This window comes from Hyaena hyaena, unplaced genomic scaffold (assembly GCF_003009895.1).
Source record: "Hyaena hyaena isolate Hyena2069 unplaced genomic scaffold, ASM300989v1 scaffold_218, whole genome shotgun sequence".
NCBI lineage: Eukaryota > Metazoa > Chordata > Mammalia > Carnivora > Hyaenidae > Hyaena > Hyaena hyaena.
The window spans coordinates 1,815,786-1,834,440 of NW_024080851.1; the positions used below are offsets into that span (position 1 = coordinate 1,815,786).

General features: G+C 58.3%; 1 protein-coding gene across 3 annotated transcripts; it reads left to right on the forward strand.

Annotated features, from left to right (window-relative positions):
• The first annotated feature begins 9,043 nt into the window (after positions 1-9,043).
• Positions 9,044-17,511, forward strand: NACAD (NAC alpha domain containing). 3 transcript variants are annotated; one of them, XM_039243011.1, is made up of 9 exons: positions 9,045-9,150; positions 11,034-14,212; positions 14,303-16,028; positions 16,148-16,275; positions 16,361-16,435; positions 16,748-16,894; positions 16,967-17,116; positions 17,215-17,337; positions 17,423-17,511. In XM_039243011.1, the coding sequence occupies exons 1-9, from the start codon at positions 9,084-9,086 to the stop codon at positions 17,435-17,437; spliced, it is 5,610 nt and encodes a 1,869-aa protein (XP_039098942.1). In that variant the 5' UTR covers positions 9,045-9,083; the 3' UTR covers positions 17,438-17,511. The 3 variants fall into 3 exon arrangements, with proteins under 3 accessions (XP_039098944.1, XP_039098942.1, XP_039098943.1); XM_039243012.1 differs by having other exon boundaries at positions 11,034-14,122; XM_039243013.1 differs by having other exon boundaries at positions 9,044-9,150; positions 11,034-16,028.
• Positions 17,512-18,655: the final 1,144 nt, after the last annotated feature.

An 18,655-nucleotide genomic window follows, 5' to 3' on the forward strand; every position in this document is an offset into this window, starting at 1 on the left:
AAACCAAAATACACTCTTAACGATAGAGAACAGATGGTTACCTGAGGGGAAGTGAGGGAGGCTTGGGTAAGGGAAATTGGTGGAGGGGGTTAAGTACACCTTTTTTTTGATGTTTATTTTTGAGAAAGTGGGAGGGGGCAGAGAGAGGAGACACAGAATCTGAAGCAGGCTCCAGGCCCCAAGCTGTCAGCATAGAGCCTGACACAGGGCTTGAACTCACAAACTGAGATCATGACCTGAAACCACCTGAGCCCCGACGCGTCCCTACACTCCCTGATGAGCACTGAGCAACGTGCAGAAGTGTGGAATGACTATGCTATACACCCGCAACTCACAGCATTGTATGTTACCTACGCTGGAATTTTAAAAAGTGTGAGTCCTGCTTTAGTGTACATTTTCAAGATTGTTTTGGCTATTCTGGGTCCCCTGCAATTCCATATAAATTTTAGAAGTAGCCTATTGGGGCACCTGGGTGGCCCAGTTGGTTAAGCGTCCAACTCTGGGTTTTGGTTCAGGTCATGGTCCCATGGTTCATGAGTTCAAGCTGTGCATCAAGCTGTGCACTGACAGTGCTGAGCCTGCTTGGGGTTCTCTCTCCGCCTGTCCCCCCCTTGTGCCCATGCTCCTTGCTCTCTAAATAAATAAAATCTTATCAGTTATTACAGAGAAGTAGTTTGGATTATGGGAGAGATTGCAAGGAAGGCTTAGATCGGTTTGGGGAGTGTTACCTTGACTTCTGATCCATGAACGTGGGGCATTGGCCCATTTATTTAGGTATTCCTTAATTTCAACAGTGTTGTAGGTTTCAGAGTATAAATTTTGAACTTCTTTTGCTAAACTGATTCCTAAGTACTTTATTCTTTTTGGTGCCATTATGAATGGAATTTTATTTTAATTTTGGATTGTTTATTGCAAGTTTATAGAAATACATTTGATTTTTTCTTTTTTTTTTTTTTTTTTTTTTTTTTTTTTTTTTTTTTTTTTTTTTTTATTTTTTTTTTTAGAGGGAGCATGACAGCAAGGGAGAGGGACAGAGAGAGAGAGAGAATCTTAAGCAGATTCCACACTCAGCACAGAGTCCGATCCCACAACTCCGGGATCTGAAATCAAGAGTCAGACACTCAACCGACTGAGCCAGCCAGGGGCCCCACAATCAATTTTTTCTAATGGAAGTATAATTCACATATACTACATACCATAATTCGCATACAGTATTTGTATACATTATGAAATGCTCCCCATAAGTCTGGTTGCCATCTGTCACCAAAGTTATTAAAATATTATAGACCGTATTTGTCATGCTCTACATTACGTACTCGTGACCTATTTATTTTATGATGGGAGGTTTGCACCTCTCAATCCCCTTCATCTATATACTGGCCCAACCCCTCCCTCCTGTGGTGACCAACAGTTGGTTTATCTATGAATGTGTTTCCATTCTGTGCATTTCGTTTTTTAGATTTGTTTGTAATTTATAATCTTGGCGGGGGGGCGGGTACCTCCACACTGTTTTCCACAGCGGTAGCACCAATCTACCTTCCCACCAACAGTGTCTGAGGGGTCCCTTTTCTCCACAACCTCACCAGCACTTGTCATTTTCTTTTTGATACCAGCCATTCTGACAAGGGCGAGGTCATGTCTTACCGTGGTTTTGACTTGCATTTCCCAGATGGGGAGTGGTAGGGAGCACCGGTGCATGTGTCTGGTGGCCGTCTGCAGGTCTTCAGAGAAATGCCCATTCGAATGTTTATTTATTTTTGAGAGCACAAGCAGGCAGGGAGGAGAGAGAGAGGAAGACACAGAATCCCAAGCAGGTTCCAGGTCCTGAGCTGTCAGCACAGAGACAATGTGGGGCTTGAACTCACAAGCCACAAGATCATGACCTGAGCCAAAGTTGGACGCTTAACCGATGCCACCCAGGTGCCCCCTCAGTCCATTTTTTCATCAGGTTGTTGTTTATATTAAGTTGTGTAAGTTCTTTATATACTTTGGGCGTTACCCTGTTATCTGTTGTACGATTTGCAGATCGCTCTCCCATTCCCTAGCTTCTCTTCGTTTTCAGCCTGATGCAATCCCTTGCCCTTGCCTGAAGAGACTGGTACAGAAAACTTGCTGAGGTCACAGTCCGAGAATTTACTGCCTCTAGGGTTTTTAAGGTTTCAGGTCTCACATTTATGTCTCTAATCCATTCTGAGTTTATTTTTGTGCCTGATGTAAGAAAGGGATCCAGTTTCAGTCTTTGGCAAGTAGCTGTCCAGTCTTCCCAACACCATTTGTTGAAGAGATTGGCTTTATCCCATTGTATATTTTTGCCTTTTTCACCATAGATTCATTGGGCCACCTTTGGGGCTCAGTTGGTTAGGCTTCCGACTCTTGGTTTCAGCTCAGGTCTTGGTCTCACAGTTCATGAGTTCAAGCCCCACGTTGGGCTCCACAATGCAGAGCCTGCTTGGGATTCTCTCTCTCCCTCCCTCTTCCTCTGCCCCTCCCCCACTCGCATGAGCTCTCCCGCTCTCTCAAAGTAAATATATAAACAAAAAAGAAAATAAAATCTTAAAAAAATAGAATCATTGACCCTATAAGTGTGGGTTTATTTCTGGGCCCTTTATTCAGTTCCATTGCTCTGTGTTTCCTGCCAGGACCATACTGTTTTCATTGCTAATTTGCTTTGTAGTAGAGTTCAAACTCTGGGAGTGTGATGCCCCCAGTTCTGTTCTTTTTCAAGACTGCTTTGGCTATTTGGGGTCAACAATTGATTTTTTTTTTATGTTTATTTACTGGGAGAGGGAGCACTGGGGGTGGGGGAAGGAGGCAGAGAGAGAATCCCAAGCAGGCTCCACGCTGTCAGCACAGATTTGTATATCCTGATCTTGAATCGTCCAATCTTGCTGAACTAATGTGTCAGTCCTAATGATTTTTGCTGCTTTCAAGATTTTGCCTTTGACTTTTTGCTTTTTTATATGATACATGTGTTCATTTTCAGCTTGGGACGTTTGCAGCTGTGCCTTCTTGGAATGCTCTCCTCTCCCCCTGGTGTTCCCTGTACACACGTGCTGACATGGTTCATGTCTTCTGCATCTCTGTGATCATTTTTCTCTCCTCTTCTCCAGCTCGCACCTTGAAGGTCATCTCCTTCCCCAGATTTTCTGCTCTGCCCCTAAAGTGATGTCATCGTCTCTGTCCCTGATGGCTATTCTCCACTTGCTGCGACCTCATCATCATGTCTTCCTTTGCCTCTTTAATCATGCTCTCCTTTAGCTGTGAACATACTTCTAATGGCCACCTCGACGTCTTTCTCTGTGACACAGGGCATCAGTCACTCTTGTAGACAGTTTCCGTTGCCGGCCTTCTCACCAGCATTTGGGCCAGACTTTCCTATCTTTGTGTGCCTGGTAATGTTTTGTTGGCAATTGGGCCTTTTAAATAAAATACTGTAACAACCGTAGGTTGTGGCCCAGTGCCCCCCCCCCCCCTTCTCTGGGGCTTGTTACTGCTGTTAGCACGTTTGCTTGCTGACGGGCTAGGCTATTTGGGTGAAGCCTGCTCTCTTGCCCCGCAGTGCTCAGCCTCTGCTGCTTCTCCTCAGGGAGGGCGCGGCTGTGCCCCCAATCACCCCGGCCTGCTGTCCAGGCTGCGGCTCACTGGCTCCGCGGATCTTCTCCCAAGTGCCTTTGACCACAACCTCCACTGTCCTGTGGGCGCTCAGGTTGACATGCTCCCATACTCAGTTGCAAGCGAAGCCCAGTCCTGTGGGAAGGAACTGGGAGGCATCCTCTTCACAGCCTGGCAGAATCAGCCGGGGCTCCAAGCAAGCTTCTCAGAGACACCCCTGCTGTGGGAGCTGAGCCCTCGGTGGAGGGATGGCAGCCTCTCCTGGCGTGGGACCATGGCCTCGAGAGAGGCCATGGAGCCAGGCGTTGCAGTGAGCCACACCCGAGGGAGAGTCTCCCTCCCACAAGTGGAGGCAAAATGGAGGAATGGGCCCCACCTCCGTGGCACTTGCCTGGGACTCAGCCCCCCCTCCCACCCCAGCAACAGGTATCAGTTCAGGACAGGAAATGCTGAGCCCCCGTCAGCTGGATTCTCTGCCTTGGTGAAAGGGAGCCCAAATACCACGAACTCTGCTTTCCTGCTAACTTGGCACTGACTGTCTTGAACGCCGTTTGACTTGCGCATCAGTCCACTTCCAGGAGCTTCAACTGTTAGTCATATGATTTCCACCAGTTTTGCGGGCAAGTTGGCCAGTGGAGCCCCTCATGCTTCCATTCTGGAAGTCTGTCTGCCTTAACTTCTTTTCCTGGCCCACTGTGGGGCTAGATCTGCAGCCTCGTGATGAAAACAGGGACAGGAGCGGAGGCCCTTGTCCTGATCTAGCCTCAGACAGCGCTCAGTCTTCTGGTGCCCAGCACGGCGTTGGCTGTAAGACTTTGGCATATGATTTTTATGGAGTTAATTTTAACTTGCCGAGAAGTCTTTTACAATCAGAACGGCTGTTGGACTGTGTGGTTGATACGATCTCATAAGTTCCCTTCTCCGGCCTGCAGGCCTGGCGGATTACACCGGCTGCTTCTCACATGCTGAGCCGCCCATGCACACCTGCTCATAGGTGCGTGATTGTTGGATTTGATTTGCCAATATTTTATTGAGAATTTTTGTGCCTACCTTCGTGGGCTATATTGCTCTGTAGTTTTTTTGTTTGTATTTGGTGCTCTCCTTGCCTTCCTTTGGTAACAGTATTTAACTTTGTTTCCTGGCACACCTGGGTGGCTCATTCGGTTAAGCCTGACTCTTGATTTGGGCTCAGTGCATGACCCCAGGGTTGTGAGACCGAGCCTCATATCGGGCTCCATACTGGGCATAGAGCCTGCTTAATATTCTCCCTCTCTTCCTTCTGTCCCTCTCCCCTTCTGCCCCTCTCCCCAGCTCATTCATTCTCTCTCTCTCTCTCCCCCTTCTCTCAAATAAAAAAATAAATTTAAAAAATTGTCTCAGGAAATGAGTTAGGAGGTATTCCCTCCTCTTCTGTTTTCTGGCAGAAATTGCTTCATTTTTTAAAAAAATTTTTAGTTTATTTTTTGAGAGAGAGAAAGAGAGCAGTGGGATGGGGCAGAGAGAAAGGGAGACAGAGAATCCCAAGGAGGCTCTGCACCATCAGCACAGAGGCCGATGTAGAGCTCAAACCCACAAACCATGAGATCATGACCTGAGCTGAATCAAGAGTCAGACGCTTAACCAGTTGAGCCCCCCAGGTTTCCCAGGCAGAGATTGCTTTAAATTGATATTAATTCTACTTAAATACTTGGTAGAATTCTCCAGTGAAATTATCTGGGCCTGAAAGTTTCTTTGGGTGAGATTTTAAATTAAACATTAAATTTATTTCATGGTTACAGGACTTTTCAGATTATCTGTTTCATCTTGTTTGCTGAAATTTGGTAGGTTTTAATTTTCCCCTTGCATCCAGGATTTCATGCATCACTCTGGCACTCCCAGAAATAATATCTGACCTGGTGTCTGGGCTTCCCACAGCCCCATCAGGCTAACCTGGAATTAACCACCCAGCCCCCAGTGCACTCCTGTGTGGTCATATATGTCTTCCCTCTTTTTACTGTTGCTGACCTCGTGAGAGGTTTTTGTATCTTATTAATCTCTTCTCTTTCCCTGTTTCCAATTTCATTGATTTCTGCTCTGGACTTTATTATTTCCTTCTTTCTGCTTGTTGTGGTTTTATTTTGCTCTTACTTTCCAAGTGTCATGAGGTGGGGCTTCCAATGACTTGGAGGCCTCGCCTCTTCTCCGTTGGGCTGTAAATATGGCTCTCAGTGCTGCTTTAGCCACAGGCCACACACTTTGATGTCTCGTGTTTTTATTTTTATCCAGTTCAGTTCTGTGTTTTTATTTCAATTTTTAATGTTTTTATTTTTTGAGAGAGAGAAAGAGAAAGACAGAATTGGAAGCAGGTTCCAGGCTCCAAGCTGTCAGCTCAGAGCCCGATGTGGGGGCTTGAACCCACGAACTGCGAGATCATGACCTGAGCCGAAGCCAGCCACCTGAGCCCCCCAGGCGCCCCTCAGTCCTGTGCGGAGCACTTGTAGTCTGACCCAGGATCCTTTACAAGTGCAGTTTTCTTCCCAGTGTTTGGGGATTTTCCCTCTTGCTGATTTTCTGCGGGAGGCCCTTGTGGTCTGAGTACAAACCCTGTGATTTCAGTTATTTGGGACATGTTGACTTTTGCCTTACGGTCCGGGGTCAGATCTGTCTTGGGGAATGGCTCCCACATTGGACACAGGGTCACCCTGCACTGCTGGGCGGACCACCCTGCGGGCCCTCCAACATCCAGCGGCTATTCCGTAGATGCCTGACAGCCAAGCCCTCAGCCACTCCTGCAGACCAGCCTCCCGGCCCGCGGCTCCTCCAGCTTCTGCCGCATGCGTACTGGGGTCCCAGGAGCTGGTGGCTGTGGGAGTAGGATTGTTGTGTCTTCCTGGTGGAGCCATTAGCGTAGGAGAAGCGTCCTCACAGGACGCTGGTCTGTCGCCACCTGTCCCCTGTGCATCAGAGCGCACCTAGTCGCATATTAACCCAGCCGCCCTGCTTGTGGCTGTGTGTCATCCCGTTTGATAACTCTCCTTATGATGTGTCAATTGTCTGTTAGGTTTCCCCAGCGCAGCTGTCACTGGACTTGGAGTGAGTTTATTATAAACCACATGTAGTTGTCTTGCTTTTTCTTAATGATTATTTTGGGAGAGAGTGCACGCACATGCGTGCACATGCACAAGCGGGAAGGGGCAGAGCGAGAGGGAAACAGAATCCCAAGCAGGCTCCACACTGTCAGCACAGAGCCCCACACAGGGCTCGGTCTCACCAACGTGAGCCGAAATCAAGAGTCAAAACGAAGATTCAGATGGATGCTTAGCCGACTGAGCCACCAAGGGGGCAGGAGGTTTGTCAAGTGTTGAGAGAAAGTGTCATTGGAGAAGGAAGGTGCTGGCTTTGGCCGCACGTACGTGCCCGGGAAAAGCAGTTCCTCAGCAAAGGGAAGATGAAGGATAAGGGAGCATGCTGAAGCTCCAGACGGAGGAGCACGGAGAAGGCAGACATACGGGCATGGCAGGGGGTGCCCTGGCTGGAGGGAGAAGCGCAAGGTGGTTCTCCTTGCTGCTCCGTGGGGTCTCTTGGCCCCTTCCCTCCTCAGCGCTCAGATGTCACAGGTCAGGCATCTGGACGTGGGTTGCCTTAGATGCATCTATTGTCTTTGAGATTTGCTCAGCTCCTTGAAGATGTAAGTTTCTATTCTTTGCCTAATTGGGGAAGTTTCAGCTATCATTTCTTTGAATACTCTTTTTCCTTAGTTTTAATTTTTTTTTAATGCTTATTTATTTTTGAGAGAGAGACACAACATGAGTAGGGGAGGGGCAGAAAGAGAGACACACACAGAATCCTAAGCAGACTGTAGGCTCCAGGCTCTGAGCTGTAAGCACAGAGCCCGATGTGGGGCTTGAACCCACGAACCGTGAGATCATGATCTGAGCCAAAGTCAGATGCTTAACTGACTGAACCACCCAGGCACCCCCCCCCCTCTCTCTTTTTAATGTTTTTTATTTTGAGAGAGAAAGAGAATCCCAAGCAGGGTCCGCACTATCAGTGCCGAGCCTGACGGGGGCTCAAAATCATGAACCTGGGGATCATGACCTGAGCGGAGATCAGGAGTTGGTCACCTGACCAACTGAGCCCCCCAGGAGGCCCTGTTTTGGTTGTCTTGTGTTTCCTGCATTATTTGCTAGGTTAGTCTGGAGAAGCAGAGAGACAAGCCCATGCCTACTGGAAGCTCCTCAGGACTGCTGAAGGGCTTTTAGTTTCAGGAAAGTCTGTTGTCCAGGTGGTAGGCAGTCGACAGTGCAGTGGGAGCCAGGAGGGGGCCTGCCAAGGGGAAGAGTGAAGGGCCCTGGAAGGCACCTTAGGAAAGCCTGGGAGGTGAGGATGAAGGGTGTGGGGAAAGGGGAGGAAGAGGAGAAGGGGCGCCCATCAGGGGGACTGGTGGATGGGTTTCCAGCATTGCCAGGAAGCGACAGGGTGCAAGCAGCAGGGCTCAGGGTGTGCATGGCGCCGCTGGGGCCCTGTGCAGGCAGGAAGCCAGCCCCGCGGTGTGTCCGGGATTGCGCCAGCGGCAGACAGGGTGGGGGACACTACCCCCACCCCTGCCCACGACAATGGCCGCTCTGATTCTCTGCCTGCGCCCAGTTCTGGGGTGGCGACAATGGTCATCTGTGTCCCCGGGCCGGAGCCTGGCACTGGGCGGGTGCGGGCGCGGGAGGGCCTGGTTGCGAGCGATGGCACAGCTCAGGGAGGCTCGGGAACACTTGCGCCCCCGGGGTGTGGCCAGGGCGAGGGAAGCCGTGTCTCCTCTTCCGCCCACGAGCCGAGCTGCGGGCGCGCAGACCCGGACGGGAACCCGGGTTGGCTGCCGCTCCCCCTTCCCTGGGGCCGCCTTCCCCGCGCTCCCGCTGGTTTCCATGCTCTCTGGTTTCCATGGAGCCCGGAGGCGGTTGCCACGGAGACCGACTGCGAGGACCAGCCAATGAGCTTGGAGCTGCGGCCCCAGCTCACCTCCGCGATAGAGGCAAGGGGCGGGGGCGGGGCGCAGGAGGACGGGCACCAGGACCACGTTGCCACCTTCCCCAAAGCGCCGAGGCCCCCGCAGCCCGAGTTCTGGTGACTGTCCCCACCCTGTCTCTGCCAGGCCCGGCTTAGGGGTGATGGCCCATGGGGTCGGGCTCCTACGGTTAAAGGGGGAGATGGTGCGGGAAAGGGGGGGCTGCGTGGCATGGAAGGAGGGCGCAGCCTGGTCGGGAGAGGGGGGAGGCTGCACTCCCCTCCCCCCCCCCGCCTCCCCCCTGCACGGCCCTCCGCAGTGCTCGGAGCGCACGCGCACGCTCACTCGCTCACTCGGGGCGCTGGGCGGGCGGGGCGCCTCTGACATCATCCGCTGACCCCCACCCTCTGGCAGAGGGGCGGTGGCCGCGCAGGCTCGGCCGGCCGGACGCACGGACAGACCCGGCACCGAGAGAAGGGCGCACGGTCAGGCCATGCCCGGGGAGGCTGCCCGCGCCGAGCTGCTGCTGCCGGAGGTGGACGGGCCCGGGCCGCGCACAGGTGAGGTCTCGGGCTCTCGCTCCTGCGTGCGTCTCAGCCACCTTCAGCCTCTCCCTTCCCGTCCCACTCCGTCCTTCTCCAGCCATCCCCCTCCCCGTCCCCTCCCGTGTCCTTTTGGCTTCCTGCCCTTTCGAGCACCTGAATTCTGACCACCCCACCCCCCCAACGGCCCAAAAGCGCCAACTCAGGACTGCGGGGAAAGGCAGGTGGAACCGGTGTGTCTTCCAGGAGCCAGAAGCCTCTCGAGAGGCGGTGAGCATCCCCTGGCTCTGGGGCTCCCTGCCCCCGTCCAGCCCTCTGGGCCGCCACCCCATTGTCTTCCAGGAGCCCTGGGCCAGGCAGTCCTGGGTGGTTCAGGTCTCAGCTGCTGCCAAGAGACCCCTGACCCTTAGATGCCTGAAGGCTGCCCCAGGGCCAGTGACTGGTTGGGCCTGGGTCTGCGGAGCAGGACTGGAGCCTGAACCTGGGGAAGGCAGAGGGGCCGCCGCAAGCGCCGGGCTGTCCTGGGGGAGCAGGGTCTGGGGCACTGGCGCTGGGGTGCAGGCCCACCTTCCTGGAGAGGCCAGGTCAGCACTGTCAGTGGAGGCTGAGGGGGCCTGCCTGGGTCTGGGAGGACCAGCCAGGGTGGCCAGCAGGAGGTCAGCCATGTGTGGCTCCTGGAGAGCCAAGGGCACCTTGCTATGGATGTAAGTCACCCAGGAATGTGGCCAGTGCTAGGCCCAGCAGCCCGGCCTCCCTCGAGGGTCCAGTAAAGCAGGTGGAGGCTAGGACTCCCCAGACCCAGGGTCTCAGGCTGGCTCTGCTCAGACCACTTGATGACCTTGATGGTTACAAAACCTTTGACCTTTGGCTTCCCTTCCACTGCCCCCTTGGCCCAGCTCTGCCCTCTCCCTGCCCCAGTGCGGCAGGTCAGCAAGGGCACCACTCTGGGCTCAGTGCCAAGAGCCAGTCTCCACCCAACCCCGCCCACCACACCCATCTCCAGGTGCTGGGTGTTTGTCACACTGCAGGGGACCCGGCCACCCGCTTCTCAGAATCCCAGTGGTATGGCCCAATGGCCCTGCGCTCAGCCAGGGCTGCAGGCCTGCGGGTAGTCTGGGATGGGGCCTGCCCCTTCGTGAAAGCTTTCCCCTCTAATCCTGGCGGGAACTCCACTTTGCAGACAGAAAGCCGGGGCACAGAAGTGCTTGTGGGGTGATCATGGGTGAGTGTGGTAGGGCAGGAACCCCTAGAGGCAACCCCCGTAACACCCCAGGGGGCCCACTCACGTGCTTCTGGTGGGGGTGTGGGGGGAGGGTGGAGCCCTTCCAGCCCCAAGGAGCCACTGCCAGCATGGAGAGTCCCTGCTGGCCTGCGACCCTGCAGCCCCCAGGGCCCGTCCCTCACAGCTTCCCCCTTCCCTGGCCCATCCCCATGGCAGCGCTGCCCCCACCTCTCATCCCAGCCTGAGGACATGCACAAAGCAGTCTGCTTCCCCTGTCAGCTCTGGGAGTGGGTGCGGGTGGGGCAGGCTGGCCTCAGGAGGAGGCAGCGAGGAGAGAGATGAGGAAGAGAGGCCCAACCCCCGCGTTACAGGAGCCCGGAGGCCTGCAGTGTCCCAGAGCAGTGGAGTGCGGGGCCTCTGTCGCTGGCGGTCGCCAAAGGTTGCAGACTGAGGACTGGGGGCCAGCCAGCAGGCACCTGAGGGGAGGGGTACCAGCCTCACCTTTGCGGAGCCTCAGAGGGAAGCCGGCGCCCATCCGTGTGCAGGGCCATCCCCCTGCCCCCCCACCTCGCCGTGCCACACCCCACGCCCTGCACCAGATGCTGCAGCCCCAGGTCACTCTCCTGCCGGCCCTGCCCTCCATACCCTCCGACCTCCTCACACCCTTCTCTTCCCACAGAGTCGTCCTGTGATGTGGCTGCGGCCGCCACTCCTAGAGGGGACCGGCTGGAGCACTGTGCCCTGATCCCCGGACCTGGCGGCCTGGCCCTCGAGTTTCTGCCCAGCAAGCCGGGCGCCCGGCCCCCACCGGAGGGAGCCAGCTGGGATGCAGGGCTGCGCAGCACCCCCTTGGCCTGGGCAGTCCCCGCAGAAGGTGGCCCCAGCCCTGGGCCCCCTGAGGCCCGGCCCACCGGAGGTCCCCCTCCAGCCACCCTGGAGCCCCGAATCGTAATGGGCGAGGAGACCCGCTGGGCGCTCCCGCCGCCCAGGGCAGCCCTGCCAGAGCTCAGGGACTGGGAAGGTGGGCACCCCAGCCTGAACCCACCCCCCGAGTTGTGTTCTCAGGGTGACCCTCCTGTGCCTTGCCCTCCCCCAGACCCCGACTCCTACTTCACACCTCCCTCCACCCCCACCGAGACCGCCTGTGCCCCGCTCCTCAGCCTGGGGCCCCGCAGGGACGCCCGGGACACCCAGGCCGAGCTGGGGGACTCGCCGCCGCCCTCGCCCTCGGGCTCTTACATCACGGCGGATGGGGACAGTTGGGCCTCGTCCCCGTCCTGTTCCCTGAGCCTGCTGGCCCCGGCCGAAGGGCTGGATGTCCCTTCGGGCTGGGGCTTTTCCCCACCGGGCTCTGTGGCAGATGAGCAGGAGCTGCCCCCCACCGGGCCCCCCGGGCCCCCGTCCCCGGAGTCCAGCATCTCGGCGGACAGCAGCTCTTCCTGGGGCCGGGATGGCCACTTCTTTGAGCTAGACTTCCTGGCCAATGACCCCATGATCCCCGCCTCCCTCCTGCCCTTCCGGGGCAGCCTCCTGTTTCAGGTGGAGGCTGTGGAGGTGACGCCGAGGGACCCTGAGGAGGAGGAGGAGGAGGAGGTGGAGGAGGAAGAGGAGGATGATGCCCAGGACTCTGCAGGGGACCCAGCCGGGGAGGGAGAGGATGACAGTACGTTCGCCTCCTCCCTGCAGTCGCTGTCTGACCTCTCCATCACTGAGGGCATGGACGAGGCCTTTGCCTTCCGGGACGACACCTCAGCAGCCTCATCCGACCCCGACTCCGCCTCCTACACGGGGGCAGATGATGAGAGGCTGTACAGCGGGGAGCCCCATGCGCAGCCTGCCACGCTGCTGCATGATAGCCCTGGGGGGTCCGCTCCTGGGGTCTCCGAGGGAGAGGCCGGCCAGGAACTGGGTGCCTGGGAGAGAAGGGTGGCCCCTGTTTCAGGCGGGCAGCCTGCTGCCGCCGCTGCTTCGGCCCCTCCCGCCCTGCAGGAAGCCCCAGGCCTCACCGGGATGACCTCTCAGGCCTGGGGGGAGGAGCTGGGCTCCATGCTGGGTCCAGTGCCTGTCGCGGTCATGCCTCGGCCCCTGCCGTTAGAGGACAGCACCACCGTAGGCCTGGCCCCTTGCACTATCCTGGAAGAGGGGGGCCTCATGCCAAGCCCAGACTCTCCACAGACCCTGAAGCAGGAAGCAGGCCAGGACCCTGATTCTGTGGCCTCATCCCGGCCCCTGCAGGACACAGGCTTCCCCTCAGGCTGGGGGTCTGCCAATGCGGCCAGCCCCATGTCCCAGCCGGGAGAAATCGATGGCACCTTACCCGAGGACCCTGACTCTGTGGCCCCACCCCAGCCCCCGCAGAACACAGGCCTCCCCTCGAGCCAGGGGTGTGCCCCTACAGCCAGCCTTCAGACCCTGCTTGCAGATGCAGGCTGCACCCTGGGGATAAAGCCTGTGGCCACCACAACCCAGCAGGAAGGACAAGTGACCTTGGAACCGAGGCCAGCACCTGAGAAGAGGGACACTAACTGCACTGGAGGCCTGGAGCCTCCGGCCTGGAACCAAGCCCAGCCAGACGGCAGCCCAGTGGAGCCGGCTGTAGACACTGGGACACTCTGGGCCTCAGGCGGAACTGCAGGTACCTCCAAGTCTGAAACGGAGGCCGCAGACCCCCCACAGCCTGCTATGAAGGTCCCAGAATGCCCTGAATCTGTCATACAAGCCACAGACCTTCCACAGCCTGCCATGGAGGCCCCAGAATGCCCCAAGGTTGCCATGGAGGACCTGGAGCACCCCAAGACTACCACAGAGGCCACAGAATACCCTGAGCCTGCCATGGAGACCCCAGAACACCGTGAGCCTGTCTCGGAGACACCAGAACACCCTGGGCTTGTCACTGAGAACTTGGAACATCCTGAGCCTGCCACGGAGGCCCCAGAACACCCTGAGCCTGTCACAGAGGTTCCAGAACATTCCGAGCCTGCCACAGAAGCCCCAGAACACCCTGAGCCTGTCACAGAGGTTCTGAAACATTCTGAGCTTGCCACGGAGGCCCCAGAACACCCTGAGCCTGTCACGGAGGTTCTGGAACATTCTGAGCCTGCCACAGAAGCCCCAGAACACCCTGAGCCTGTCACAGAGGTTCCCGAACATTCTGAGCCTGCCATGGGGGCCCCAGAACACTCTGAGCCTGTCCCAGAGGTTCTGGAACATCCTGAGCCTGCCATGGGGGCCCCAGAACACTCTGAGCCTGTCACAGAGGTTCTAGAACATTCTGAGCCTGCCACTGAGACCCCAGCACATCCTGAGCCTGCCATGAGGGACCCAGAACACTCAGAACCTGTCACAACAGTTCTGGAACATTCTGTCACAGAGGTTCGGGAACATTCTGAGCCTGCCACAGAGACCCCAGAACATCCTGAGCCTGTCATGGAGGCTCCAGAATACCACCCCCCAGAGCTGGCCGTGGAGACCACAGAATGCCCTGAGGCTGCCACTGAGACTCTGGAACATCGTGAGCCTCCCACTGAGACCATGGAACATCCTGAGCCTGCCACCGAGGCTCTAGAACTTCCTAAGCCTGCTACGGAGACTCCAGAACACTCTGAGCCTGCCACAGAAGCCCCAGAACATGTTGGGCCTGCCACGGAGGCTCTAGAACTTCCTAAGCCTGCTATGGAGGCTCCAGAACACTCAGAGCCTGCCACAGAGGCCCCAGAACATGCTGGGCCTGCCACGGAGGCTCTAGAATTTCCTAAGCCTGCTACAGAGGCTCCAGAACACTCAGAGCCTGCCACAGAGGCCCCAGAACATGCTGGGCCTGCCACGGAGGCTCTAGAACTTCCTAAGCCTGCTACAGAGGCTCCAGAACACTCAGAGCCTGCCACAGAGGCCCCAGAACATGCTGGGCCTGCCACGGAGGCTCTAGAACTTCCTAAGCCTGCTACAGAGACTCCGGAACACTCGGAGGCTCCAGAACACTCAGAGCCTGCCACAGAGGCCCCAGAACATGCTGGGCCTGCCACGGAGGCTCTAGAACTTCCTAAGCCTGCTACAGAGACTCCGGAACACTCGGAGGCTCCAGAACACTCAGAGCCTGCCACAGAGGCCCCAGAACATGCTGGGCCTGCCACGGAGGCTCTAGAACTTCCTAAGCCTGCTACAGAGACTCCGGAACACTCGGAGGCTCCAGAACACTCAGAGCCTGCCACAGAGGCCCCAGAACATGCTGGGCCTGCCACGGAGGCTCTAGAACTTCCTAAGCCTGCTACAGAGACTCCGGAACACTCGGAGGCTCCAGAACACTCAGAGCCTGCCACAGAGGCCCCAGAACATGCTGGGCCTGCCACGGAGGCTCTAGAACTTCCTAAGCCTGCTACAGAGACTCCGGAACACTCGGAGGCTCCAGAACACTCAGAGCCTGCCACAGAGGCCCCAGAACATGCTGGGCCTGCCACAGAGGCTCCAGAACTTCCTAAGCCTGCCACGGAGGCCCTTGAGCCTGCCATGGAGACCCCAGAACATGCTGGGTCTGCCACGGAGGCCCTGGAATACCTAGAGCCTGCCACAGAGACTCCAGAACATCCTAAGGCTGCCACGGAGACCCTGGAACATCCCGAGCCTACCACAGAGGTTCTGGAACATTCTGAGCCTGGCATGGAGGCCCTGGAATGTCCTGAGCCTACCACAGAGGCCCCAGAATACCCAGAGCCTGCTATGGGTGCCCTAGCACCCCAAGAACCTGCCAGAGAGGCCCTAGAATGCCCTGAGCCTGCCGCGGAGGCCACGGCCCCACCCACGCCTGCCTCTGCTGGAGAGGAAGCAGCACCCAAGCAGGGAGCCCATCCCAGGCCTCGTGTGCACGCTGCCGATGCAGGTGGGCCCTGTTTGGCCCCAAAGGAGGCCCCGAGGAGTGAGAATCGGCAGGCTGGAGGCCTTGAGCCAGCACCCCAGGGGGCTAGGAGGGCACATCCTGTTGCTCGCCCCGAGGTGGGCCAAGTGTCACCCCAGAGCCCAGCGGAGGCAAGCGCAAACCCAGGGCTTGGGTTTCCCATTGCTGTGGCCTCGGAGGCGGGGCCCAGCTCCTGCTCAGAGTCCCCACTGAGGTCTGTGCCCAGACTGGGCAGGGGCTGCCCCAAAGAGCCTGCCCCCCACTCACCAGCACCCTCTCTGCATCAGGAGCCTGTGCTGAGCCCAGGCAGTGGGGCGTGGGCACAGGCGGCACCAAGAGCCCCCAGCTCGTCCCCAGCACAGTCCCCGAAGAGCCCTGCCAAAGGCCTGCCCAGCGTGCCCCTGGACAGGCTCCCAGGCCCTGAGCCCTCTGCTCCCCGTGTCCCCACAGAGGCACCCCCTACCCCCTGCCCTTGCCAGGGCTCCGGGGAAGACTTGGTGGAGAGCAAGGAGTCCCTGGGCTCTCCAGGTCTCCAGCCACCACAAGCAGGAGCCCAGCGGGCAGCAGCTGCCTTCTCAGGAACCGCAAAGCCTCCGGGGGCTGCGCATTGTGCGGGCCTCCTGCCCCACTCCCTCCTCCTCAGCCCCAAAACGGCCCCCACGGGGGACACCCATGCCAAAGACCAGGCCTGGCGGATCTCGGCCCCCTGCCAAGTGCCTCCTGGCCCTCGAGGGCTCCCGGCCTCAGCTGCCGAGCAGCAGGATGACCAGGACAGCCTGGAGGAAGGTGAGTGGGGGTGTGGCGGGGAGGGGGACGGCAGAGCACAGTCCTGGGTGGAGGGGGGGCAGGGGGGCAGGGTATCGAGTCAGAAGGCAGAGGCCATCTTCACACACACCCCTCCCCAGACTCGCCACCCAGGGCCCCGGGATCTGGCCAGGGATCGGCCCAGCACTCCGACAGCCACGGGGAGTCATCAGCAGAACCAGAGGAGCAGGACCTGTCGGGAGCACGGGGCGCGCAGTGCCCAGCTCAGGTGCCCAGGCAGGGGGGAGGGTGCAGCCCTGGGAGGGCACCCCTCCCCACCATCCCCTCAGGGGCTCAGACCCTGTCATCCCCAGGCCTCAGCAGGTGGTGGCAGTGAGGAGACCGTCACCAAAGCCAAGCAGAGTCGCAGTGAGAAGAAGGCCCGAAAGGTGGGTGCAGGGGGGTGGGCTGGGGTGCTCCACTGGGAGGGGTCTGTCGCATAAGGGGACCCATCAGACCCAATGGGTGACAAACGGCTCTGGAGGAACCATCGGGTAAATGCAGTCCCGGACACCAGTACATAGCCGGGGACCCATGTACACCCGGAGCAGGGTGGGCCCAAAGCCTAGAGGGTCCCCCTGAGTCAGCTGCAGAGCCTCCTTCCCCCCATCAGCGTGCTGCCTTCCTCTGCGCCTCCCCCTCCCCACCCCAGCCTGGGACCCCCTGGCCAAGGCCCAGGGTTGAGCCGGTTGTGCCCCCAGGCGATGTCCAAGCTGGGCCTGCGGCAAATCCAAGGTGTCACTAGGATCACCATCCAGAAGTCCAAGAATATCCTCTTTGTCATCGCCAAGCCCGATGTCTTCAAGAGCCCAGCCTCGGACACCTACGTGGTCTTCGGGGAGGCCAAGGTCTGGCCAGCCGAGGGTGGGGGCGGGGGGTGGGGGCAGGGGCCTGCCTGACAGCTGTGTGCCCTGCTGCAGATCGAGGACCTGTCACAGCAAGTGCACAGGGCCGCCGCCGAGAAGTTCAAAGTGCCCACAGAGCCTTCCGCCCTGGTCCCCGAGTCCACGCCTGGGCCACTGGTGAGGCCCGAGTGTGAGGAAGAGGAAGAGGAAGAAGAGGAGGAGGAGGTGAGGCCCAGGGCCGCAGGGGGGCCAGGAGGGGGTGTCTCGGGGCTTCTCCCAGGGTGGAGGCAGCCCCAGAACCTGCCTGCTCCCCCTCTTGCCAGGTGGACGAAGCTGGGCTGGAGCTCCGGGATATCGAGCTGGTGATGGCACAGGCCAATGTGTCAAGGGCCAGGGCCGTGCGGGCCCTGAGGGACAACCAGAGCGACATCGTCAACGCCATCATGGTGAGTGGCCGGCCCCCTCCCAGACCCCTGCCACTGGCCCTGCCGGCCCTTCTCTAGCCTGCCCTTCTTTCCACATTTCCTGCAGGAGCTCACCATGTAGCCGCTGCTGCCTGCCCGCCATGGCTCCGCCCCCCGCCCCCCAGCTGTGCTGCTCAATAAATGGGTGTCTCCTCAGTGCCTCTGCTCTTGCTCCGACGCCCCAGGCAGGCCGCGGCCCAGTGGGCCTTGGGAAGGGGTGGACATACTTCCTGCACCCATGCAGAGCCTGAGGAGGAGGGGTCCCCTCCCGTGTCCCACAGGGTGGAGATCTATCCCATGTTCCTAAAGGTGGTGGTCCCACCCTCTCATGTCCCAGAGGTGGTGGCCTCCCCCTGTCCCCAGAGGGCAGGGCTCTGTCCCCACATGTCCCCAGAAGGTGGGGGTCCTCCCCTCATGTCCCAAGAGTGCAGAGATCTGGGCCTACATGTCCAAGAGGGTGGGGGTCCTCATCCCGTGACCTAGAGAATGGGGGTCTGTCCCCTGTGTTCTTAAAGGGTGGTGGTCTTTCTGTGCCCCTAGAGGGTAGGTGTCCTCTCCCCATGTTCCCAGAGGTCAGGGCTTTGTTCCCACGTGACCCAGAAGATGGGGTCTGTCCCATATCTCCCAGAGAATGGCGGTCCTGTGTCCACAGAAGGTGGGGCTCTGTCCCTAAGTGTCTCTGAAGGGTGGGGGTCCCCGGGAGACGGGGGAGGGCCCATCCACATCCAGGGTGCCAATCCTGCCCAGAGAATGTAGGTGGTCACCTGGCTGTGGCCCAAAGCTTGTGGCTCAAGCTGTGGAAAGGTGCTTGATGGGACAGTGGCTGGTCCCCAGAGTCCTCGGCCCCTCACTGTACCCAGCCCTGGAGGGCCATGCATCCTCCCCATGTTTTCTCTGAAGTCCAAGAATGCCCACTGAGTGGGGCCACGTGGGAGCGGGCCCTCGGAGGGGAGGGAACCGTTCCTGCCGTCCACACAGGACACTTAGACATCCCATCCTGTGGCCCCCTCCCCTCACCCCCTGCTATGGCTCCGTAGACCCATGGTGGGCTGGGGAGAGGCCAGTCCTGACTGGATGTCTTCAGCTGTTCCAGAAGCTTCCAGAACAGATTGATTTGCACACACATCTAGAACTCTACTGCACGGCCCCTTAGCTCTGCCTGCCTGGGCCCACCACCAGCTCCTGGACATCCCAGGCCACGGCCAAGTCTGAGATCCCTCCTTCCACCCTGACCCCCTCCCTATGAGCCAAGGACCGTCCTCCCTCCCTGCAGCCCCAGCACCAGCCCCGCTCGGCCTGA